We start from the raw sequence: 25,243 nt of genomic DNA, 5'->3' as shown, positions 1-25,243 counted from the left end.
CCCCCCCCCCAGCTGACCTTCACAGCTGGATTTCTGCAGAACGTTTGTTCTGCTTCTCGCCGTGGTTTCAGGGCGCCGCGTCGCTCTCAGCTGTCACAAAGGAGCTCTGATGTCCGAGCGTCCGAAGATCTGTCGCAGAAGCTCTTCCTCCAGCTGGACGCTTGACTCCAGAGTAACAGTCATTTTCTGCTCCACATTTGGAGCCGATGAAAGCGTTCAGATGTTTGCAGCTCAGAAGATCAAAGACATTTTCAGTTTCTTTGATCTGTTGGTGGTTTTTGGATCAGAGATCTGTCACGTTAATGTGTTAAAACGGTTGTCCTCTCCACTTTTTAGCACATTTTCTATTTGAAATTAAAAAATAAAACTCTTTAGGCAAGACAACAACAACAGAGGCATAAAAGGGGCGGAGCCTCAGTTTACCTCTATCTAATTCTGTCTAATTGAGAGAAACATGTTTAAGTTCATAAATGGACCCTTGTGGTCAAACGGTGAAGTGCGTCGGCTTCATTTACTTTTAGTACCAGAGACGACGTCGGCGACGCCACAACAACACTCTTCCAGCTACGGTAACAACCGGTATGTTCAACGATTTCTAACAGATCCTGATGCAGCGAGAAGCAGCGCTGCGTCGATAATCGTTACTTCAGAATCGTCTGGTTTACGCAGAACGACGTCTCTACTGCAGAGCGGTTCATGTTCACTGTTGTTAACACTGAACTCTACAGAGAATTCATTTGTGTTGATGGACGTCAAACAGTATCACTGATATCAGAAAAGTGTCTATAAGAAACATTTTCCTAAAAACTGTTTTCTTCTATGAAATGTGAGTTATTGGAGATGATTTTAACCAATGATCACAGTACTGCGGTAGAATCGATATCATGTACCGTGTATCGAGTATCAAGTATCAAGTATCGTGTATCGTTTATCGAGTATTGTGTATCGAGTATCGTATCGTTTATCGTGTATTGTGTATCGGGTATCGTATCGTCTATCGTGTATCGTATCGAGTATCGTATCGTGAGGTAACCAGTGATTCTCAGCCATCAGTGACCTCTGCGGCGCCCTCTGTGTGGCGCTCAAGAAGAACCAAGAAGAACATTTATTTCTAAAAACCAGTTTTTGTTGCAGTTTTGTGAAAAATCTCCATTTGGACACGCCCCCAAACCCACTTCCTTCAAGCACAAAAACACATTTTTGGATAAATTTGAGTTTTTTTAGAAATTGTGGCATTTCACAATCACAATGATGACATGATTAAACCTTCAGATCTTTGACGTTCTTCAAGAGGATCCTCCTCACGTGGACGTTCACCATCAGCAGATGGAAAGCTCTCTGTTGCAGATTAAACGTTCCTGTTTCTTCCATGTCTCCGACATCTGAATGGATTTGGATGTTGTTCGTCTGCCAGCATCAGACGGCCTGAGGCTCCTCTGAAGCTTCGCCGTCCTCCACGTGTCTCGTCTTCATCGTCTCTGACGTGGATTTGAGTGTAAATCCTCCAGAAGTGGTGTCGTGTTCAGGATGTTTCTGGTGGAGTTCTGGCGCCGGTCCGACGGCGGCGGCGTTCCATCCATCTGAGCTCAGCGGCACGTGTCCGCATGTTTTCTGGGTCTGAGCACCACAGACCCACTTCTGCTGCCCTCCGATCTGGGTTACAGCAGGCTTTACTCGCCACACGTGCACGCCGTTGCAGCGGCGCTCGTGCACGCCGCACAGTCAGAGCCAATCAGGCCGGCTTTAATCTGAAGCTGATCCAGATGTAAACCAGGTGGAGGGTTCCATGTTTCAGCTGCTAAAGTCTGTGATGAAGATGTTTGCTGGTTTCAGGTCAGAACCAGAACCAGAATCCAGAGGCTGAGGAACCGTTTCCTGTAAACATTCATCCAAAACAACAAATCATTTCTAACTGAGGTTTCTGCAATCAGAATGTTCTCAAAAGCTCAGGAATTCCTCAGTTTATTTTTAAAACACTGTCATGTCACCATGGCAACAATCCCAAATTTGAGTGAATGGAACATAAAACCTGCAGTGGGCCAAAGAACTGTCCAGGTGGAGCTCCGCCTTCACCTGGACAGTAGCTAGTGGGCTCCAGCAATGTTGGATGGATGATGGATGATGGATGATGAATGATGGATGATGAATGATGGATGGATGATTGATGGATGGATGATTGATGGATGATTGATGGATGAATGATTGATGGATGGATTCAGGGATGATTGGTTGGTTGGACTAACAGATCAAATGGATCTATTTGAAACACAAACCAATCTTTTTGTGAAAACAGACTGAAATGACGTTCATACGTGTTCTGGCGTCCTCTAGAGGATACAACCTAATTTACACTTTGTTTAAAAAAACTTTTTCCACGTTTTCCATCTTAGTAACCATCAGCTGATGCTGCCTCTGGCCCCTCCCACATCTGCAGGACTCTTCAGTTAAACTCTCCTGAACTTCTCTGCTCTAAACTTTTATGGAAAATGTAAATGAAACCAACAAGATCACCTGTCCCAGCCTCACCTGTCCCAGCCTCACCTGTTCCAGCCTCACCTGTTCCAGCTTCACCTGTCCACGCCTCACCTGTCCCACCCTTACCTGTCCCAGCCTCACCTGTTCCAGCCTTACCTGTCCACGCCTCACCTGTCCCACCCTTACCTGTCCCAGCCTCACCTGTCCCACCCTTACCTGTCCCAGCCTTACCTGTCCCAGCCTTACCTGTTCCAGCCTCACCTGTCCCAGCCTTACCTGTTCCAGCCTCACCTGTCCCAGCCTCACCTGTTCCAGCCTCACCTGTCCACGCCTCACCTGTCCCAGCCTCACCTGTCTGTGCTGCAGGTGTCATTCTTTGACTGTCATGTGACCAACATCAACTGGGGTTTTTAGAAAAATTCCCCATTTCTGTTTTTGAGCTGTGATCCTGCTGATGTGGGTGGAGTTTGTATGAAAATAGATGACAGTTTGCGTGGAAACAACATTTGAGAATTTTGGATCTTTCTACCCACAATTCAGTGGGTTTCTCTGTTTTGAAGGTCACTCATGTACACCTCTGACGTTAGACATGGATGCAGAGAGTGCTGTTGTTGCTAAGAAACCATGTTCTGGGTAGTGAAGTAAACACGTGGACTGTGTTGCTAAAGACCTCCATGCCTGTTTCCATGGTAACAGCCTGTGTGGGAGTGTGAAACCATCGATGAGCGAGCAGTTCCTGTAAAACACGCCGGGTCTCAGATGAAAGTGTTTGTATGCAGCTGACGGCGGTGAGAAAGATCCCTGGAGGTCCTTCATGGAGCTTCTCGGTGGTCTGGGGTCTTGTCCAGGATGAGGTCCTCTTCCAGGTGTTCTCGTTTACGCTGCAAACACTCGACTCTGTAATCCTGCAGTAATCCCAGCTTTAGCTCTGCAGCGCCACATGGAAGCAGGATGCCTCCGCCCCCCATGTGTGTTAACGAGGCAGCTCGTTAAAGACGGACCGTCAACCTGTCATGATCTCGTTAGTGTTTGGAGCTGACAGGTCGACTGTAAGGTCCCTCATGAGGTCTGTTCATCTGCAGACACAAAGTCCAGAGAGTTCTTCCAGATTCTGGAGCTGCAGGAGATGTTTCAGCAGATTAATGTTCAAAAAATCCGAATCTTACAAACACTTTGATGATTCACTCCAGCAGCTTAAAGACACAAACAAGAAAGAGAGCAGAAGGGGAGGAGCAACCAGACAGGTGAGGAGCCCTACAGAGGAGGGGCCTCCTGAAGGTGTGATGGGTTTCTCAATCCATAGATAGAGTGCAGACTCTCTACACTAAAATGTGTTCCTCCAGGACAGAAGGAGGAGCTCCATTAAGCTCAACCCCCTCCCTCACGACCTTCATCATCATCTTCTTCAGCATCAGTTCATCCTCTGGAACCATCCCTTTCTCTGAAGGAACCAGAGTGTGTCGTCCAGCAACTGTCCTCCATGTTTGTGTCATGTGATCATATCATGTGATCACGCCATGAGATCGCGTCATGTGATCGCGTCATGTGATCGTGTCATGTGACCTGCATGCTAACGGTCTGGTTTCTCCCTCAGTCTGGGCTCAGCAGCTCTGCATGTCCACCTGGCAGCCTGCAGGTACGGACAGCCACGCCCACTTTGAACATGCTCAACACACGCTCAACACCAACTCATGACATGAACTTTGATAACTCGCTCTTTGACTCATTCTTTGACTCGCTCTTTGACTCGCTTTGACTCGCTCTTTAACTTGTTCTTTGACTCGCTCTTTGACTCGCTCTTTGACTCGTTCTTTGACTCGCTCTTTGACTCGCTTTGACTCGCTCTTTAACTTGTTCTTTGACTCCCTCTTTGACTCGTTCGTTGACTCGTTCTTTGATAGCTCTTTGACACGCTTTGACTCGCTCTTTAACTCGCTCTTTGACTCGCTCTTTAACTTGTTCTTTGACTCGCTCTTTGACTCGCTCTTTGATTGCTGTTTGACTCGCTCTTTGACTCAATCTTTGACTTGCTCTTTGACTAGCTTTGACTCGCTCTTTAACTGGCTCTTTGACTCGTTCTTTGACTCGCTCTTTGACTCGCTCTGTGACTCGCTCTTTGATTGCTGTTTGACTCGTTCTTTAAAAGGTCTTTGATTGCTCTTTGACTCGCTTTGACTTGCTCTTTGACTCGCTTTGACTTGCTCTTTGACTCGCTCTTTGACTCGCTCTTTGACTCGCTCTTTGACTCGCTCTTTGACTCACTCTTTCAATCGTTCTTTGACACGCTCTGTGACTCGTTCTTTGACTCGCTCTTTGACTCGTTTTTGACAGCTCTTTGACTCGCTCTTTGACTCATTAATTGATTCATTGCTCTTTGACTCGCTTTTTGACCCGTTCTTTTATAGCTCTTTGACTCGTTCTTTGACTCGCTCTTTGACTCGTTCTTTGACACGCTCTGTGACTCGTTCTTTGACTCGCTCTTTGACTCGTTCTTTGACTCATTCTTTGATTGCTCTTTGACTCGTTCTTTGACTCACTCTTTGACTCATTCTTTGATAGCTCTTTGACTCGTTCTTTGACTCACTCTTTGACTCATTCTTTGATAGCTCTTTGACTCATTCTTTGATGCGTTCTTTGATAGCTCTTTGACTCACTCTTTGACTCACTCTTTGACTCGCTCTTTGACTCGCTTTTTGACTCGTTATTTGACACGCTCTTTGACACGTTCTTTGACTCGCTCTTTGACTCGCTCTTTGACTCGTTCTTTGACTCGCTCTTTGACTCGTTCTTTGACTCGCTCTTTGACTCGGTCTTTGATTGCTCTTTGACTCGTTCTTTAAAAGGTCTTTGATTGCTCTTTGACTCGCTTTGACTTGCTCTTTGACTCGCTCTTTGACTCATTCTTTGATTGCTCTTTGACTCACTCTTTGATTGCTCTTTGACTCACTCTTTCACTCGCTCTTTGACTCGCTCTTTGACTCGCTCTTTGAATCGATTTGACATGTTCTTTGACTCGCTCTTTGATAGCTCTTTGACTCGCTCTTTGACTCGTTCTTTGACACGCTCTTTGACTTGTTCTTTGATTGCTCTTTGACTCGTTCTTTGACACGTTCTTTAAAAGGTCTTTGACTCACTCTTTGACTCGTTCTTTGATAGCTCCTTGACTCGTTCTTTGACTCGTTATTTGATTGCTCTTTGACTCGCTCTTTGAGTCGCTCTTTGACTCGCTCTTTGACGCGCTCTATGACTCGTTCTTTGATTGCTCTTTGACGCGCTCTTTGACTTATTCTTTGTCTCTCTCTTTGACTCGTTCTTTGATAGCTCTTTGACACGTTATTTGATTCATTCTTTGACTCGCTCTTTGACTCGTTCTTTGACTCGCTTTTTGACTCATTCATTGACTCGCTCTTTTACCCACTCTTTGACTCGCTCCTTGACTCGCTCTTTGACACGTTGTTTAACTCGCTCCTTGACTTGCTCTTTGACTCGTTCTTTGACTCGCTCTTTTACCCACTCTTTGACTCGTTCTTTGACTCGTTCTGTGACTCGCTCTTTGACTTGCTCTTTGACTCGCTCTTTGACTTGTTCGGTGACTCCGCCCCCAGCGGGTCATAACATGAAGAGGCTGTGAAGCTGTGTTCTTCTCCATGAAGAACACAGAGGAACTCACGGTCAGCAGATCCAGGTGTTTCTTGGAAGGATCCGTGTTCTCCTGGTTGTTCTGGTGTCGGCTGTTTAGAGAAACTGAAAAACTTCTAAAGTTCCGGATTTGTGAAGTTTAGTGAAAACAGAATTACTGAATTCTCTGGGTGATCTTTAGAAAGTTGCTTTTGGGAAGATTATCTGCAAAAACAAAATTGTTCGACTGTCAGATTCCACAAAATCGCTGAATTAAATCCTTGTCTCCGCCCCTCAGATGCTGTCGTTATAGCAACAGGAAAAACACAAGGTAGCAAAATGAAAAGGCAAGAGTCTTGGATTAACTGTTTCTGGTTACCAAGTTCAGACCCAATTTTATACAGAATTAAGACCTGTTTCCGACCTGTCTTAAACCCAGTTCCGATCTGGTTCAGACCTCTTTTTTTATCACAATTTCTTATCCAGTTTAGACCCGGTTCAGATCCAGATCAAACCTGGTTCAGATTCCTTTTTATTTCAGGTTCAGATCAGGTTTAAACCCGATTCAGACCCAGTTAAGTCCTGGTCTAGACCTCCTTCTGACCCAGTTCAGACCTGGTTCCGATTTGGTTAAGACCTCTTTATAATCTGGGTTCAGATCCGGTTCAGACCTGGTATACATCTAGTTTAGACTTGGTTATGACCCGGTTCAGATCTGGGTCAGGCCTGGTTCAGACTTGGTTCAGACCAGGTTATGATCAAGTTTAGACCTGGTTCAGACCCGGTTCAGACCCGATTCAGACCCGGTTAAGACCCGTCTCACTCCTGCAGCTGCTCTTCCCGTCAGTCTTGATTCTGAGAAGCTAAAAGGAACCGGATCGAAGAGGAGCTCCGCCTCTAATGGCCTTTCTTTGGTAATGGACTCCTTAATGGACGGCATCAGCGCATTAACGCTCTCAGCGCAGTCATAACCTTCCCATGATGCATCAGTCTCTGCTGTCAGGGCGTTTCTAGCTGCTGAGTGGAGGTCTGTGTGTTTCTGTTGGCGAGCGTTTGGGGGGGTCATGCTGCTGCTCTGCTCCGGAGCGCACGTCAGCTTTAGAGCGCACGGCGGCTCCGGAGCGCACGTTCACGTGCGTGGTCACCATGCCAAATGTTGCGCCCGCTCTAAGAGGTCGCCGCTCTCTTGCAGTGGACAGAAACCAACGGGAGGGGCCCCGACCCCCCAGCAGCAGCTCCCAGATCTGCTCGCCGGCAGCAGGAAACCAGCAGAACCAGCAGAACCATCAGAACCAGCCTCCAGAACTGGTAGGTCTACTTCTTTGTTCAGCAGAACCGGATTTGTGTTTCATATTTTAGAGCATCTGAGATTTATTGATCTGCGGTTCATATTTCTGATCGCATCAAATCTGAGCTGACGGTGTCAGCCGGACTCAGCAGAACCGTTCTGAACGACTGGACCTGAACTCAGATCCAAAGTGTCTCTCGTCTTCATCTCAGGTGTCAGACGTCACAAACGCTAACTCTCCAGGGTCTGCGGTTCTGCCTGCTGCTGACCCCCCCAGCACCACCGGGTTCAGAACACGAACCGGGCCCCGGCAGAGCCCAAAAACTGGATCCCGCCTTCAAAATGGCTCCAGACCGGGCGCGGGCGGCGCTGCGGAGAAGCAGAACAAAGAGGAGAGGAAGAACCAGGCGGCGGTCCAGCTGAGGAGGCTGCTGCTGCAGGGGAACCGCCGCGTGGAGGCTCTGGCCACCGTCATCCAGCACCTGTTCTCCGCGGTAACCCTCACCTCCTTCTGCCTTTGACTCCTCCCACTCACTTCCTGCTTTGATGACACAACATCCTGTTCAAGTTTTCCTGATAATCGCTGATTCCAGCTCATTTATCATCTTTATTTTAGACATTTTCAGGTGAATTACAGATAAAAACAAAAACAGAAAGAACAGATGTTGTTGCTCCGTCCTGCCTGTAGGGGGCAGATGTGAGTCACAGAGGAAATCTTCTGAACTCGATTATCTAGATCTTGGTTTGGTCTGAATTACTTCCTCACTCATTCTCTACTGTCTGAATCTATCATTCTGAATCCAGAGCTCCAGACATTTCCCAGAAGTCTTTGTGAAGAACTAGATGTTCTCAGAGCTGCAGGTGTCTTCAGCACCTGTGAGGGGACGTCCTTCAGCACCTGTGAGGGGACGTCCTTCAGGGCCTGAGGGGGGAGGTCCTTCAGCACCTGTGAGGGGACGTCCTTCAGGGCCTGAGGGGTCCAGACGCCGCCGGGCGCTCTTCACCTGGACGTTAACATGACAGGTCCATGTGAGATCCTGCAGGATGTGAACACCTAGGTCCTCACACCTGTCCGCTGTCTCCAGCGAGACCAGAATATAGACCACAATGCATTGCAGCAGATCACTTCTGGCAGAAAAAAAACATGTTTAAATTTTCCTTCTACATGTTCCTCATCAGAACTCAGTGGAGTCGTGAACAATGATGTAGAATGTTCGTGGTGATTCGGTTTCAGGTAAATCGCTGATGTCATATCAGGTGTTTAAGAGAAAGAATTGTAGAGCGGATGGTGTTGATACGGTCCTGGACCGAACTGAGCGGCTGAACAACAAACAAACAAACAAACAGACAAACAAACAAACTGTTGACAAACTGAGTTCAAATTCAGGTTTTATTTCACTCGTTTTTTAAGGAGTTTTGTTTGTGCTAAACAGCAAAACTTTCACATGTTCAAATCTAACTTTATTTAAAACTTTATTTAAAACTGTATTAATAACTTTTTTTTAAACTTTATTTTTAACTTTATTTCTAACATTATTTAAAACTTTATAACTTTATTTAAAGCATTATTAGTAGCATTATTTATAAAATTCTTTGTAACTTTATCTATAACCCTATTTATAACTTAATTTAAAACTTTATAACTTTATTTGTAACATTATTTAAAACTTTATTTATAACTTTATTTATAACTTTATTAAAAACATTATAACTTTTTTGTAACATTTTTTAAAACTTTATTTATAACTTTGTTAAAACTTTCCCCTTAAAAAATAACCATAAATGTGAATTTACTTCAAATGAAAACATATGTAAACATAAACCTTTGAAACGGCGTTAAGAGCGGACGTCTGTGGAGGACTGAGCGGACGTCTGTGGAGGACTGAGCGGACGTCTGTGGAGGACTGAGCGGACGTCTGTGGAGGACTGAGCGGACGTCTGTGGAGGACCGCGAGGAGCGGACGTCTGTGGAGGACCGCGAGGAGCGGACGTCTGTGGAGGACCGCGAGGAGCGGACGTGTGTGGAGGACCGCGAGGAGCGGACGTGTGTGGAGGACCGCGAGGAGCGGACGTCTGTGGAGGACCGCGAGGAGCGGACGTGTGTGGAGGACTGAGCGGACGTCTGTGGAGGACTGAGCGGACGTCTGTGGAGGACCGCGAGGAGCGGACGTCTGTGGAGGACTGCGAGGAGCGGACGTCTGTGGAGGACCGCGAGGAGCGGACGTCTGTGGAGGACTGAGCGGAGCGGACGTCTGTGGAGGACTGCGAGGAGCGGACGTCTGTGGAGGACCGCGAGGAGCGGACGTCTGTGGACGACTGCGAGGAGCGGACGTCTCGTCTCGGAGGTTAAGTTCTCGCGGTCAGACTCCGATTCCATTTTGCTGCTGTTTGACCCAAACCTTCGGGTGAAGCAGCTGGACTGAAGCTTTAAAGGTTTGTGGGGTCGACTGTTGGGTCCTCCCAGAGCGCTGGTCGTCTTCAGCTCGGCGCCGTTTCACGACCCTGGATGGATGTTTGTGGGAGGGGCTTCAGGTCGGGTGAATGAGGTGAAAGCATCAGCTGTCAGAGTTCACCTCCACCTGACAGGTGGAAGGGAAGCCCCCGCGGCCTGTAATCATAGGATCAGTGCTGAGGCGAGGTAGCGGCTGACTCGTTGAGGCCGGCCACGCCCCCGCCGCCATGAGCAGAAGCTGAAGGTTGACGGCTGGTATTTGGTGAACCCTCTGAACAAACCAATGAAACTAAAGCTCACATCCTCTGAAGCTTCTTGATCTGCGGCGGGTGTGCGGACATTAGCGGATCGAAGCTAGCTCCTCTGGCTGCAGGTCAGCGCCGCCGTTTCCCGCCGTTTCCCACGACTCTTCATCCAGAGGATCCTGAAAGAAAAACAGGTTTACCAAACTTTAAGGTGAAGGACATAACCGCTCAGTGACTGAAGGTCAAAGAGGACGAACGCCGGTGCCGCTCTGGTGCTGAAGAGTCCTTCAAGATTCTGCTGAAGGAAAAACCCAGAAGGATCCTGAAGGTCAAAGTGAAGGAGGAACCCGGCGTTCCGTGGAGTTTGAGTCAGGAGGTGACGAGGTCGTCACTCACCTGCCAGGTATTTGTTAGTGACCGAGCAGGAAGTGATGGCGTTCCTCCAACTGTTTGTTGGCTCAGGATTCCAGCTGAAGTGGGCGTGGAGCGTCTTCAGGTGATTCACGGCGTCTGCAGGATGCTGTGGGCGGAGTCCCGGACGCTCCGTGTTTGCTCTGATCAGCTGTTAGACGTCGTGAGCCTCATGGCTGGACGCTCCACCACAGCTGCCTGTCTTCACAGACCCCTCTGGGAATTCTGTCAATCATTTTCCAGAAAGCTCCGCCTCCCGTCTGCAGCTGAGTGACACGAACTCTTCCTGCCGCCTCGCCGTGGCGTGCGCGGTGAGGGCGCCGCAGCGCTCTGATCTCCAGGTGTCCGAGGGAAAGTGGATCCTTATCTTCAGGCGGACCTTATCGCTGTCAGACACAAACAGACGAAGGTCACATGACCTGCTCTTTGATGTTTGATGTTTCAGAACAGAAACCTTTCCGTTTAAGGAATTTAAGAACAAAAACATAGATTTAAATTCATTTTAAACCATTTAGAAACGTTCTTTTTAAATGTTTCTTTACTGTTCGTTTATTTAAAGACACTTTTCTATTCATTTCTGTCCATTTGTTGGAGGTTCTCTTCATACTAGACAATTCTACGTGAAAGTGTTATTGCCTTTTTGACCCTCTTGTGACTCCGTAGCTGATAGAGACGCTACATTTAAATGTCTTCATTCTGTTCTGTCCTCTGAGGGGGGGTGAATGGAAACAGACGGCTGCTGTGTTCCCTCGGGGGGGGGGTCGGGGGAGCAGGATGGGGTGGAGCTCTAAAGAAGGGGCGGAGCTCTGAAGTGGAGATTAAACAAAACTTGTGTTTGAAGTTGTGTGACTGCCGGCTGCAGACGAGCAGCAAACCCGTGTGAGGAGACGCGAGGAGGTGCGAGGAGGCGCGAGGAGGCGTGGGGAGACGCGAAGAGGCGTGGGGAGGCGCAGGAATGACTGGCATTCCTGCAGGAGGGCGGGGGACGGCCCGGGGGGGCGGGAGGCTGAACAGGTAGAGTGAGAGTCAGACAGACGGTTTCTGGAGCAGCTGCTGGTCCGGATCCATGGGCTCCACGGAGAGCAAGGCCCCCGCCGAGCCCGGCACGCCGCCCCCCCATCGCCGCAGGAGGAAGCGCAGGAAGGTCTGTTTACCCCCCCGGTCCGCGTGTGGCGGGGGGGGGGAGGTTTGTTTATAGAGAGCGCTGCTGCTGTCACGCTCCGCGGCGTGCTGCAGGACGCCTGAGCGGCGGCTCGGGAGCAGACGACAGGTGTGGGGGGAGGGGGGGGGTCTGCATGCGCAGCTGCAGATGTGCAGCTGCTGGATCAGAATGTTCTGATGGGGGGGCAGCGTTCCAGCTGCTGTGGACGCCGCACACGTGCAGCTCTGGAGGGAATTTCACCGTAAGAAACAGATCCGACACGTAACGTCTCAGCGCCGCCGACCAGAACCAGAACCGAACCAGCAGGAAAATAAAGGAAACGCCGACGAGAAAAACATCTGAAAGATGGAGATTTACCCCCCAGTGAGGAACGACGTCAGAATATGAGCCGGATTTACAAAAAGAAAAGATTCAGACTGAAAATCAACTCGAAAGTTCTGAAGTTCTGAAGTTCTAAAGTTCTAAAGTTCTAAAGTTCTGAAGTTCTAAAGTTCTGAAGTTCTGAAGTTCTAAAATTCTGAAGTTCTGAAGTTCTAAAGTTCTAAAGTTCTGAAGTTCTGAAGTTCTAAAGTTCTGAAGTTCTGAAGTTCTGAAGTTCTAAAGTTCTAAAGTTCTAAAGTTCTAAAGTTCTAAAGTTCTGAAGTTCTAAAGTTCTGAAGTTCTAAAGTTCTAAAGTTCTGAAGTTCTAAAGTTCTGAAGTTCTGAAGTTCTGAAGTTCTAAAGTTCTAAAGTTCTGAAGTTCTAAAATTCTGAAGTTCTGAAGTTCTAAAGTTCTAAAGTTCTAAAGTCCTAAAGTTCTAAAGTTCTAAAGTTCTGAAGTTCTGAAGTTCTAAAGTTCTAAAGTTCTAAAGTTCTAAAATTCTGAAGTTCTAAAGTTCTGAAGTTCTAAAATTCTGAAGTTCTGAAGTTCTAAAGTTCTAAAGTTCTAAAGTTCTGAAGTTCTGAAGTTCTGAAGTTCTAATTCAGAATTGAAGTTGTAGAAAAACTCTAAATACTTTCTGCTCACGGATGAATTGGTTTCATGGAAACAGACTGAAAGTTTGTGTTTATCCTCTAAAGGTCAAATTAAATCTTCATTCTTGATCTGGACCGGCTCCAGAACCCGTTTAAAAAACCTGAAAACTGAATTTTGTCAAAATTCCAAGACTGAAATGGAGCTGGAATCCACTGCAGGGAAACAGAGAAACTTCTAACCCGGAACGATCCGGAAGTTTGTTTCACTTAGACAACAGGAACAGAAGGAAAAATACTTCCAACAGGCAGACAAACCGGGCCAGAACTCCTCTTCCTCCTCGAGAAAGTTCTGAATGTCTGCAGGCCAATGTTTCAACCTGTCTGTCAGGAAAACGCCGCCAGCCAGCGCCGCCACCCGTCAGCCGCTCAGAACCGCCTCGCCGAGTTCAAAACAGAGACAACGGATCATCAGAGGTTCACAGAACCGGTCCAGTCCAGAACCGGTCCAGTCCAGAACCAGTCCAGTCCAGAACCGCTCCAGTCCAGAACCGATCTAGTCTAAATTCTTTCAGTCCAGAACCGCTCCAGTCCAGAACCGTTTCAGTCTAGCACCGGTCCAGTCCAGAACCGGTCCAGTCCAGAACCGGTCCAGTCCAGAACCGTTTCAGTCCAGCACTGGTCCAGTCCAGAACCGGTCCAGTCCAGAACCGGTCCAGTCTGAATTGAAGACTATTACTAAAAGGAGGAATAGAAACTCCATGATTTCCTGAGTGAAGACAGAAGTCTAACAGTTTGTGTAAATCTGTGTAGATTTAAAGTTCAGTCGTGTGTCGTATGGACTCGGTTCCTATAAAGTATTATATAAATATAAATATAAATATTTTATAGTTTCAAATGTTCGTCTGCTGCACTTTGTTTTTTCCTTTTAAAATTAGACCCAAGTTAACCTTTTGTGGTCATTTCACTGTCTGCTGACATGTCCAATATGGCGGCGCTCTTCGTGCATCTCGTACGATGATAGCAGGCTAGCATAGCGTCTCCAGCCTATAAAAATAAGTGAGCATGCTAATGTTAGTATGCTAGTTTTAATGTGCTAACCTCAGTATGCTAATGTTAATGCACTAACATTAGCATGCTAGCTTAATTGTGCTAATGTTAGTGCACTGATGTTAGTATGTTAGCATTACTTTGCTAGCTATAGTATGCTAACATTAGTGTACTAACTTTAGTAAGCTAATGTAAGTATTCTTAGGATATTGTGGTCATATTAGCTTGCTAACTTTAGTTTGCTAACATCGATATGCTAATGTAAGTATTCTTGCTTCATTGTGCTAACATTAGGTCGCTAACTTTAGTATGCTAATGTAAACATGCTAACATTACTTTGCTAACTTTAGTATGATAATGTTAGTATGATAACTTTAGTGAACTAATGTAATTATAATTACCTTAGTGTGCTAGCAATAGCATGCTAACTTTAGCGTGCTAAGGTCTGCTAATAGCATGCTAACTTTAGCGTGCTAAGGTCTGCTAATAGCATGCTAACTTTAGCGTGCTAAGGTCTGCTAATAGCAGGCCTGTTTGATTTAAGCAGAGAGTCGAGCTGTGGTGGACGTGTTCAGAGAAAGTTTCATACGACCAAAGCTCACACTGAAGGATCTTCTTCATGATGACTGACGTCTCCATTTATTTTGGGGCCAAAAGGGTTAAAAGCAAACAAACGGTCAGACGCTGCCACCTAGAGTTGAGAGTTGTCATTACAGTAGGACAAACATGAACCGACTTGAGCAGTTTTTCTGATCTGTGATTTAATCAAAGCTTTTACAGAAATGTTTGTTCTGAAGGAAAACCGTTTGTTTGAAGACACAGAGGCGCTCAAAGACCTTTTTGGGATCTGAACTTTTTTCAGGCAGACGGGTCTTCCTCAGCCAGAGTCTGTGAGGGAAGGTTCAGGGAATCAGGGAGGAGGAGCTTGGACAGAATGAGGGTGGAAAATATTCAGGAATGTTTCATCACTGAGGGGAGAATCTGCTGATGGTCGACTGCAGCTGAACCTGTTCAGAGCAGAACCGGGATCAGAACCACGGCCCGCTTACAGCTGTCTGCAGAACCAGATCCTGGATCCCAGATCCAGGATCGTAGATCCAGTTCAGAATTGGAGATGTTTCAGACCAGAGCTCCTCTGAGTCAGACTCTGGTTGGTGGTAAATGTGAACTTTGGGGCTGTGATGATGCGTTCAGGTGTCAGTTCTGGCTCTGAGCTCCTGAAGGTCAGTGTGGAACATCATAACATTGTGTGTTTTGGTGTGAACACGCCTCCATGAAACCTCCTGCATGTTTACGGTAAACAGCTCAGTGTCGACGGTCTGCAGTTCAATCTTTCAGCTCCACTCAGTTCTCAGCTGAAATATCACATCCTGACCACTAGAGGGAGACATACGGAGACATGCACAGGATTTTACATCAAGTCTTTCAGTAAAACTTCAGAGGTTAGATTCCTGTTGAGACCTCAGCAGATGAGGAGCTCATCCTGAAGCTCCGCCTCCCTTTGCAGGTGAGGCCCCTCCCTCCTTGATTTACTAAAACATCCTGACTCATGTTGGAGAGCAGAACATCTGCAGATGTTCCGTTTACGGTTCATCACCGCCGTGTTTCTGCTGCCATGTCCACTAGAGGGCGCACCTCTCTGATCATATTTTTGAAAGAATTCTTTATTACTGTTACCATCAAAAAAATACGTTTTAAACTGAAAACAAACTGACTAAATATATTTTCAAAATAAATAGATTCAAATTTTTACAAACTAAATAAAATCAAATTAAAATGAATCCAAACTAAACTGAGGAGATCTAATAAAACTATTTCTGTTGTTCCTTCAAATGATTTAAAACAAACTTTTGTTATTTTAATACTATATTTATGACATAAAGACAGAATCAAACAGGAAGTTTCTGGTTCAAATCCTGTTTGCTTGTTCTTTAGGCTCCGCCCACTGGATTCATCTCTGATGATCCTGAACTGTTAGGAGAGAATGTTTCTGTCTCTGTGGTCATGTGACGTTCTGGTGACCCCGCCTTCCTCCAGTAGCTGGGATAGGCTCCAGCATCACTGTGACCCCGAACAGGAAACAAGTTTGAGAACAGATCTCACAGACGGAATCAATATGCAAATAGAAACGTTTCACCTTTTGTGATAAAAGGATTTATGGGTTCTAACCAGATTGTAAACTTGAAAATGTTTAAAATTTAAAACGTAACATTATAAAACTGAAAGAAAAAGTGACAAATTGGAGAAAAAAATTTAAATTTATTGCCAAAAAATGTCCATCATGTCCTGGCAGCCAATGAGCTCAAAGCTCCGCCCCCTCGTAAAGTTAGAATCTGTTCAGAAAATGAAAATTCTGAGTTGAAGCTGTAAACTGAAAGTGAAGACGAAAAAAAAACAAAAACCCAAAACAGCAGCTGATTCTGTTATCAGGATCAGTTTATAAATATTGAATATTTTTATCCACGTTTTTAGTTTTTCTTCAAACATAATTTATCAAGTTTTTGATCTTCAATCTGATCCTGATTTGTCCTCATCCGGGTTTCCTCGGAGCTGTCGGGACTTCCTGAGCAGATGATGGTGTGACTGTCATGAGACTTCCGTCTGCGCAGACGGCGTTTCCGCAGCGCGGTAAAGCCAAGCTCCTCCTCTTTTTCTCTCTGCAGCGCGAGGAGGCGCTGAAGCAGAAGACGGAGCTGTCTGCGGAGCTGACGAAGCTCCGAGGAGAACTCGGTAAGAATCCTCCACGGTCCTCACGCAGACGTTTCTGCAGACTCGTCTGCAGGTCAGGACACCTGCAGACGCGTCTGACGTTAGCGCCCCTCCAACCATCTAACCTGTGGCCTGTTTCTGCCCCCCGTCTGCTAAACGCTACTCAGCTGCGTCTGCGCAGACCTGCCAGCGTCTGCAGAGAGAGAAGGAGGAGGCGCGCCTCGGCTTTGAGGAGTCCCTGAGGAGGCAGCAGGAGCAGCACCAGGAGGAGCTGCAGCAGCTGGAGGACAGGTGAGGCCCCGCCCCCTCCACAGGTGAGTCTGCGGTTCTGCTTGTGTTGTGACTGCAGGTCCGTCTGCGTTTCAGGCTGAGGACCGTCTACCAGGAGGAGTGGGACAAATGTCTGCAGGAGTACCAGGAGGAGGCGGACCGCTTCCGCGCCAGCACGGAGCAGCAGGTCAGCGCACGGGACACGTGCACGCACCTAAGCTAAAAGTGTCCGAACGTCAGAACGTAAACCACACCCACTCATACTTTATTAACTTCAGCATATTTGACCCAAATCTGCACAGAAGTTTCATAAATTTGAATAAATAAAAACATCAAAACAGGAAATTCTTCGGGTTTCCCTCAAACAGATTCAGATTTCAACAGTTTCACTCCGGATCTTTCCGTGGAAACGCCGACCTGCAGGTTCTGAAGGTTTGGATTCAAACACCACAAGAGTTTTGGATCAGAACCTCGAAACTCCTGCAAATAAATCCTCAGACTTTTTGTATTTAGTTTGGTTTCAAATAAACGTCGTCTTTGATTTGGTTTTAAATTCTTACATTTTTATTTGATCGATTCACAGCAAAACAGTTTGAACTCAACTTTTGCCATAAAAACAGACTCAGAATTGAGTTTTTCTACTGGAATTAAACTGTAATAAAATGAAAAAAGAGGTTTTCAATAAAAAGATGAATATTAATCAACAAAACAGCTTAAGAAGTAAATTATTAGAGAACATTTTTGAGTTCTTAAAAAAAGAGGGTTAAAAAATGTTTTTATTCATTTGATTTTAGTCAAAACTTCCATTAAAGTGAATTTATTTGATGTTTTAGTATTTAGAAACTGAAATGAGTTAATGCAAAAAATATGTCAAACAAATAAAAGTTTCTCTAGAAATTAAATGCAAATGTCTTTGTTGTTTACGTTTGTTTGGTTCTGATCCGTTCTCTGATCTGCAGGTGGAGCAGCTCAGGAGTCGACATGAGGCGGAGCTCAGGAGCCAGGAGGAGTGTCACAGCCAGAGGGCGGAGTCTGAGCGCCAGCAGCACGCGGCGTCCGTGGAAGGTGAGCCTCTGACCTGCTCCGTCTGCAGCGTCTGCAGCGTCTGCTCCGTCTGCAGCGTCTGTAGCGTCTGCAGCGTCGGCAGCATCTGCCGCGTCGGCAGCGTCTGCAGCGTCTGCCGCGTCTGCTCCGTCTGCAGCGTCTGCAGCGTCTGCAGCGTCGGCAGCATCTGCAGTGTCTGCTCCGTCTGCAGCGTCTGCAGTGTCTGCGTCATGTTTCTGTGCAGCTGAAGTGAGTCTGTCCTTCAGGAATGAGGAGCGTCCACCAGGGGGAGCTGCAGGAGCTGCAGAGCGCGCTGAAGGAGACGCAGACCTCCATGGAGGTGAGACTGCTGCAGATTTATAAAAAAAATGTTTCTTTTTTCCAAATCTAAACATCAAGAGCAGACTGCCATCTAGTGGATGGATCGCATATCGCAGCTGTTTTTCTGTTAAAATGTAAAGTTTATAGATATTTTTTTAATTTTGAGATCGACTCTTAAATGTTTAAACTGTAGAAACATCTAAAACAGTTCGTGAAGACATCTGTCTGAAGGCAGACGATGTAGTGAAATAATTTGTGAAGTTTCAAATGCTTCATATTTAAAAAAACAATTTATTTTGAAATGATAAAACGACTTCCTGCTCTGAGAGGATGACAGAACTGAGCATGCTCAGATCACGCCTCACGGTACTACAGAATCAGCTGCTCTGCGCTTCATGCTGATTGGTTGAATTCTTCTCTGTTTGTGCTCTCAGTTCTGATTGGACGAGAACCTCAGAGCTCATGGAGCCTCTAGACAGGATGTGATGTCACAGAGCCTGATGATGTCACTGTTTCCTCCAGGACAGGATCTCGGCGCTGACGGCGGAGACGGAGGAGCTGAACCAGAAGCTGCGAGTGGAAGAGGAGAGGAGGCGGCAGATCCTGAGCGATAAAAACCTGGTAACCAGAACGTCGGAGACGTCTCCTTCAGAGGAAACCTTCATCAGAGTCTTCATCAGCTGCTGACGATGTTCCTTCATCTTCATCCTCGTATAAATGTCTTTGATCTCTGTGATCCGACATGAGCAGATTGTTATCAAAGTTCATTCATTTCCCGCCGACATTATCTGACCTATGGAGGGATTTTTGTGCCACCATAGAGCAAACAAAAGTTTTGAGATCGGAATTTTCTAGGTGGCAAACAGAATGTAAAGTGTCGCAAATAAAATATTTAAAATTTGCTTTGAAAAACTTTTTTTGCATTTGCAAACTTTTTTTTTCTTTAAAAATTTGTGAACAAACGTTTTTGGATGCGTAGTGTCTCATCTCGCTTTCGCCATATCTTTGGTTTTCCTCTCAGCTGCAAAATCAAAGATAGGACGAAAGCGAGATGAGGCACTACGCATCTAAAAACCTTTGTTCACAAATTTGTTTTGGAAGAAAAAAGTTTGCAAACGTAAAAATATTTTTTGCGAGCAACAAAAAGTTTTTCAAAGCAAATATTAAAAGTTTGATTTGAAAATTATGAATTTTATTTACATTTTGTTTGCAATTTAGAACATTTTGATCTCAGAACTGTGACTTTTCCTCGCATTACGGTGGTACAAAAATCACTCCACTCTGAACAACTCAAACCGCCTTAAATCCTGCAGCTATGCTAACTTTAGCGTTAGCGACCGCAGATCCTCCATGGAAACTTCAACGCCGTCGATCAAAAAAATCCAAACACGTCATGAAAGCAGCGTCTCCTCCTGAGAAGAAAACGGCGCCAAAAAATGAGGATCTCAGATGAGAGCGGGACAGATCTACGACCTCTGAAACCTGACGCTAACGCCTCTCGCGGTCTGCAGCGAGTCAGACGCTGTTGTTTATACGTCCGATCCTCAAATGTTCCTCACAATCTTCATGACAAACGCTACGACCCCGAGCGTTAGCGGCGCCGTGACAGATGCGTTTTGACGGGATGCTAACGAGAACAGTTTTAGCATCAGATTGTCCTACTCAAAACTCAAACTCAAAACTGCATTTCTTGCTATTAATTTTTTCCATAAATTCATTAGCACTCACCCTCACTTCGTCATACATGTCGTCATGGTAACAGATGACAGCGTTGGTGACGCGTCCTTATCAAAAACATCCGTCTGTCCTTCAGTCTGAGCCGTCCGTGGATTCTCTACCGGCTGACGCCAAACCTCCGAGGTTAGCTTGGTGTTAGCCCGTTAATGCTGGAGATGCTAACGACAGGAAATGACACGCTCTTTGAACTAACGTGACTCTTCAGCTCACGAGAATATTTTGTAATTCCAACGGATTCTGAAGTGAAGAAAAGCAGCTTTGGAGTTCCGTTGATTCCATAAACGATTGGAAAATTACGGTAATTTAAAGAACGCCAACTGTGGAGCTGAAGCTTCAAGGAAACGGGAATAGTTCTGAAAACGGGTCACAGGAAACAGAAACTGACCGTCTGGATTCACATCATTTCTTAGAAGTTTTAAGTAGTTTTAAGCAAAATGATGGAAGCTGACGGGGTTTCCTGTTCTGGTCCGACTGAGGGTTCTAGAGCGCCGCCGCCCCCTGCTGGTCAGTCATGATGGTGTTTCTCCTGCAGAAGGACTCGCACACCGTCTACCTGGAGAGAGAGCTGGAGAGCCTGAAGGTGGTTCTGGATCTGAAGAACAACCAGCTGCACCAGAAGGAGAAGAAGCTGATGGAGATGGAGAAGATGGTGAGTGATGAGGATGATGAAGATGATGAAGATGATAATGGAGATGATGAAGATGATGATGATGAAGATGATGAAGATGATAATGGAGATGATGAAGATGATGATGATGAAGATGATGATGATGAAGATGATGAAGATGAAGATGATGAGGAAGATGATGATGATGAAGATGATGATAATTATAATGATGAAGATGATAATGAAGATAATGAAGATGTTGAAGATGATGATGATGAAGATGAAGATGATGAAGATGTTGATGATTATGAAGATGAAGATGAAGATAATGAAGATGATGATAATTATAATAATGATGAAGATGAAGATGAAGATGATGAAGATGAAGATGACGATGATGAAGATGATGATGATGATGACGATGAAGATGTGTTTACAGACTGTCTGACGCTGTGATTTCAGGTTGAGGTTAACGTGAAGCTGGAGGAAACTCTGAAGAAGGTTCAGCAGGAGAACGAGGACTACAAGGCCCGGATGGACAAACACGCGGCGCTGTCCAGGTATGGAACACCTGAGGTTCTGGAGGTTCTGCAGGACGCTGACGCTCCCCCCTCCCCCCACAGGCAACTGTCCACGGAGCAGGCGCTCCTGCAGCAGACGCTGCAGAAGGAGTCGAAGGTCAACAAGCGTCTGTCCATGGAGAACGAGGAGCTGCTGTGGAAGCTGCACAACGGCGACCTGCTGGCCAGTCCACGCCGCCTCTCGCCCACCTCGCCGTACGGCTCGCCGCGGAACTCCGCCTCCTTCCCCACAGCCACACCGTTGTCTCCCAGATAACCAGCCGGCGCCCCGGACTCCTTCAGGAGGAGCAGACGCTCCTCAGGGTGTGCTGAGCCCCCCCACTCCGTGGTTCCCGCCGGCTCCTCCTGGGCGCGTCGGGAGGAGGCGGGGCCAGGTGTGGATCTGGATTCTTTTGCCTTTTGAAAGCCTCTTTTCCCAAAGAGCCGAGCTCAGTCGTGGTTCTGGACTGTTTTGGACCCGAGCGACTTTGATCCCGTGGATCTGTTCCCCCCTCCCCCACCTGCTGCGTGAATGTACCGGATCCGACTGGAACCCTCCGGTTTATGGGTCAGAGGAAACGGCCACGCCGTGGCCAAGAGACAATCGGGAACGACTGAACGCCGGTCCTGACGGGCCCAGAAATGTCTGTCCTTGAACCGACGTGTTCCTGAACGCCTCAGTCATGTGTACCTGAATGTCTCGGTTACCTGTTCCTGAACGCCTCAGTCACGTGTACCTGAACGCCTCAGTCACGTGTACCTGAACGCCTCAGTCACGTGTTCCTGAACGTCTCGGTTACCTGTACCTGAACGCCTCAGTCATGTGTACCGGAACGCCTCAGTCACGTGTACCTGAACGCCTCAGTCATGTGTACCTGAACGCCTCGGTTACCTGTTCCTGAACGCCTCAGTCACGTGTACCTGAATGCCTCAGTCATGTGTACCTGAACGCCTCAGTCATGTGTACCTGAACGTCTCGGTTACCTGTACCTGAACGCCTCAGTCATGTGTACCTAAACGTCTTGGCCATGTGTTCCTGAACGCCTCAGTCATGTGTTCCTAAACGTCTTGGTCATGTGTTCCTGAACGCCTCAGTCATGTGTTCCTAAACGTCTTGGTCACCTGTTCCTGAACGCCTCGGTCACGTGTACCTGAACGCCTCGGTCACCTGTACCTGAACGCCTCAGTCACGTGTACCTGAACGCCTCAGTCATGTGTACCTGAACGCCTCGGTTACCTGTACCTGAACGCCTCAAACATGTGTACCTGAACGTCTCGGTTACCTGTACCTGAACGCCTCAGTCATGTGTACCTGAACGCCTCGGTTACCTGTACCTGAACGCCTCGGTTACCTGTACCTGAACGCCTCAAACATGTGTACCTGAACGTCTCGGTTACCTGTACCTGAACGCCTCAGTCATGTGTACCTGAACGCCTCAGTCATGTGTACCTGAACGTCTCGGTTACCTGTACCTGAACGCCTCAGTCATGTGTACCTGAACGTCTCGGTTACCTGTACCTGAACGCCTCAGTCATGTGTTCCTAAACGTCTTGGCCATGTGTTCCTGAACGCCTCAGTCATGTGTTCCTAAACGTCTTGGTCATGTGTTCCTGAACGCCTCAGTCATGTGTTCCTAAACGTCTTGGTCACCTGTACCTGAAAGGCTCGGTCACCTGTACCTGAACGCCTCGGTCATGTGTTGCTGAATGTTCTGGTTCTCCTCGTGTTGAACAGAATAAACCAAACCTCAGATGAAGCAGCTGTTTTTTATTTCGGGTCAGAACTTTATTGCAGGCTGCCGGGGAGGTGCGCCCGTGAGGACGGCGCCTCCTACTGGCCATAAGGAGCGTGGTTGGTTCCTTCTGTCACTGCGACGGTGTGGAACTGGCCCGGCCAGCGTGCGATGATGGGCGGCGGGTTCTCCAGGTCTGCGGCGCGCAGCATCATCACCACAGACTTGATGGCGTAGGACCATCCGTGCCACAGGTACCACGTCACGCCGTCGTCGCTCATGGCCTCGAACGGCCCCTTGTAGTACCGCCCATTCAGATTTCCAGAGTCGCAGCTGTGACGAGAAGAACCGGGTCATCCACGATTCAGAACCTGATAGGCTGGCGCGTGCAGCGCGTGCGTTACCGGCAGAACCACCAGCCCGACTTGCTGTGCCGGATGCAGCGGCCTTTGTCGTCGCCGGCGTTGATGTAGTTGGGGTGGTCGAAGGTGCTGAACTTGATGCCGCCGGAGCACGGGCTGTTGGGGTTGAGGGCGTCGGACAGAGCGTCGTCGCCGGTGCCCGTGTACTCGCCCACATGCAGCTGGTACTGGTCCTGGAAGAGAACCGAGACGAAAGAAGAAAATCAAGGAAAATCCAATCACTAATCTCTGCTTTGATCTCCTTTGATCTCTGCTTTGATCTCTGCTTTGATCTCTGCTCTGATCTCATGTCTTTGTTTTCATTTCTACACTCTTTACAGTGTGCTCTAAATGATTCTGCAAATTATATTTTTATAAATTCATTTTATATAAATTTTTATATAAGCCAAATGACATTAAGCATCACTAAACCGTTAGAGTATAAAATGTTATTGAACAAACCAAGATTGTCTTCCAAAATAAAACCCTTCAAATGTTCCACATTATCACAACAGAGTTCAACACATTCTCACTCCCACCTTGTCACGTATTGACGTTTGGTTAAGGAACCGATTAATCGATTAACCGATCGTTAAGGAACGATTCTTCATCCAGTGAACTTCTGGAGAGGTTCTGCTGGAACAGCCTCCAGAGCTGCCCCCCTCCCTCAGAGAGATGTGGCTTGAGGATGCTCCAAGAGGATGGGGGCCACACCATGACACCAGCTCTCTCCCCATAATTCCAGCCCAAACCATGACTCCACCTCCTCCATGCTGACGTCACATCCTTGTTGGGATGTGGTGGTCCTCCACCAACACCCAGTCCTGCATCATCTGGACCCTCCAGGGCTGTTCATCGTGCTGTTTGGGGGGGGGTCCAATAGACTTTTACCTGCAGCCTCAGGAGGATCCTCCACCTGGATGTCGGCGGACTCCAGAGACAGTTTCAAACATGCTGCTGCTTTGTGATGGTACTTTAGCAGCTGCTCTCTAATCTGGAAGAAATCTTCATCATTGTGTCTTAATCTGCATCAACCTGCTACAAATCTCTGAAGAGAGCGATGATCACGCTGAAGGTTTCCTGAAATATCAAAGGTTTTCATGTTTTTTTCAAGACATTTAACTTTCACACTTTCCAGCTGAATGGAACGTCCTTCTTTAGAAGGTTCTCCTCCAACCTAACTCACCTGGAGAGCTAATCATCACAGGTGAGAATGATGTCAGAGATCCAAACAGACACAAAATCCTCCCTGAGTTTCACTAAAAAACTGAGACTTTGATCTTTTTGACACTCAAATACGATCGTCATTTGGAAAGTCTTCCAGCCTCTCCAGCTGTCAGCATTCAGACACATTTCCCGCTCGTCCTCACAGAGATGACTCAGCAGTTTAAAAACGACAGCGGCGGTGCGGATCTTCACCCTCGAGGCCGACAGCTGTGGAGACGCGCCTCACGTGACGCTGCGTTCAGGGAAACGAAGGAGAGTTCGGAGAAAACACGGATGTTCAGTCTGGAGGACGAGGAGGGACTCGGATCAGGATAAAGTTCAGGACTCGGTTCATGACTCGGTTCAGGACTCGGATCACGACTCGGTTCAGGACTCGGTTCATGACTCGGTTCAGGGTTAATAAAGTTTTAGTGAATTTAAAATCGATGCTCAGAGAGCAGCCGACTCTCTGGAGGATTCTCAGACACAAACAGCAGCTGGTGGATCTATAGAAACATTTTCTGTGTTTTCTTTCTTCCTCATTGAGTGTCAGACGCTGAACCACAGCCCGGACGTCCGTCCTCCTGGTGGATTTGAGGAGAACCTCTCCAGCAGTTTTCCTTGTTTCTCCTCACAAACATCTGTGCGCCTGTTTTGCTCCAACCAGAATGGCACGTCCAGCCGGCGACCTTGCAGCCCGTTTCCATGGCAACGTACAAACCTGCATAGTCTAAATAAGAGCAGCTTCTGTGGGAAACTGGGGAGGCAAGGTTGGGGGGGGGGGGATATGAAAGCAGAGGAGCTCCTCCTCCACACAGCACCTCCTCCTCACAGCACCTCCTCCACACAGCTCCTCCTCCTCACAGCACCTCCTCCTCACAGCACCTCCTCCTGCTCCTTCCAGCAGGAGCGTCTCACCTGCTCGTCGTCCACCCTAAAGTTCCGGTACTTTGCAAAGCGGTGGTTCCCCTTAAAGTCCTCCATGTCGATCTGCAGGTCGTAG

General features: G+C 47.2%; 2 protein-coding genes across 2 annotated transcripts in view; one reads left to right on the top strand and one right to left on the bottom strand.

The window, feature by feature from the left end:
• Window positions 1-22,657, top strand: part of LOC112157244 (microtubule-associated tumor suppressor 1 homolog) — a gene marked incomplete at its 5' end in the record, with an annotated part of 32,548 nt that extends 9,891 nt beyond the window's left edge. Inside the window, 11 exon segments of the mRNA XM_024289885.1 lie at window positions 7,286-7,401; window positions 7,594-7,875; window positions 16,316-16,382; window positions 16,529-16,652; window positions 16,728-16,818; window positions 17,591-17,696; window positions 17,942-18,015; window positions 18,519-18,617; window positions 20,266-20,382; window positions 20,803-20,900; window positions 20,964-22,657. Of these exon segments, the coding sequence (XP_024145653.1) occupies window positions 7,286-7,401; window positions 7,594-7,875; window positions 16,316-16,382; window positions 16,529-16,652; window positions 16,728-16,818; window positions 17,591-17,696; window positions 17,942-18,015; window positions 18,519-18,617; window positions 20,266-20,382; window positions 20,803-20,900; window positions 20,964-21,177 (1,388 nt within the window). The 3' untranslated portion in view covers window positions 21,178-22,657.
• Window positions 22,654-25,243, bottom strand: part of LOC112157247 (fibrinogen-like protein 1) — a gene marked incomplete in the record, with an annotated part of 6,982 nt that continues 4,392 nt past the window's right edge. Inside the window, 3 exon segments of the mRNA XM_024289889.2 lie at window positions 22,654-22,966; window positions 23,038-23,228; window positions 25,159-25,243. Of these exon segments, the coding sequence (XP_024145657.1) occupies window positions 22,732-22,966; window positions 23,038-23,228; window positions 25,159-25,243 (511 nt within the window).

This window comes from Oryzias melastigma, linkage group LG1 (assembly GCF_002922805.2).
Source record: "Oryzias melastigma strain HK-1 linkage group LG1, ASM292280v2, whole genome shotgun sequence".
NCBI lineage: Eukaryota > Metazoa > Chordata > Actinopteri > Beloniformes > Adrianichthyidae > Oryzias > Oryzias melastigma.
Note: the sequence above shows the minus strand (reverse complement) of the source record. Positions and strands in the feature narration are given on the sequence as shown.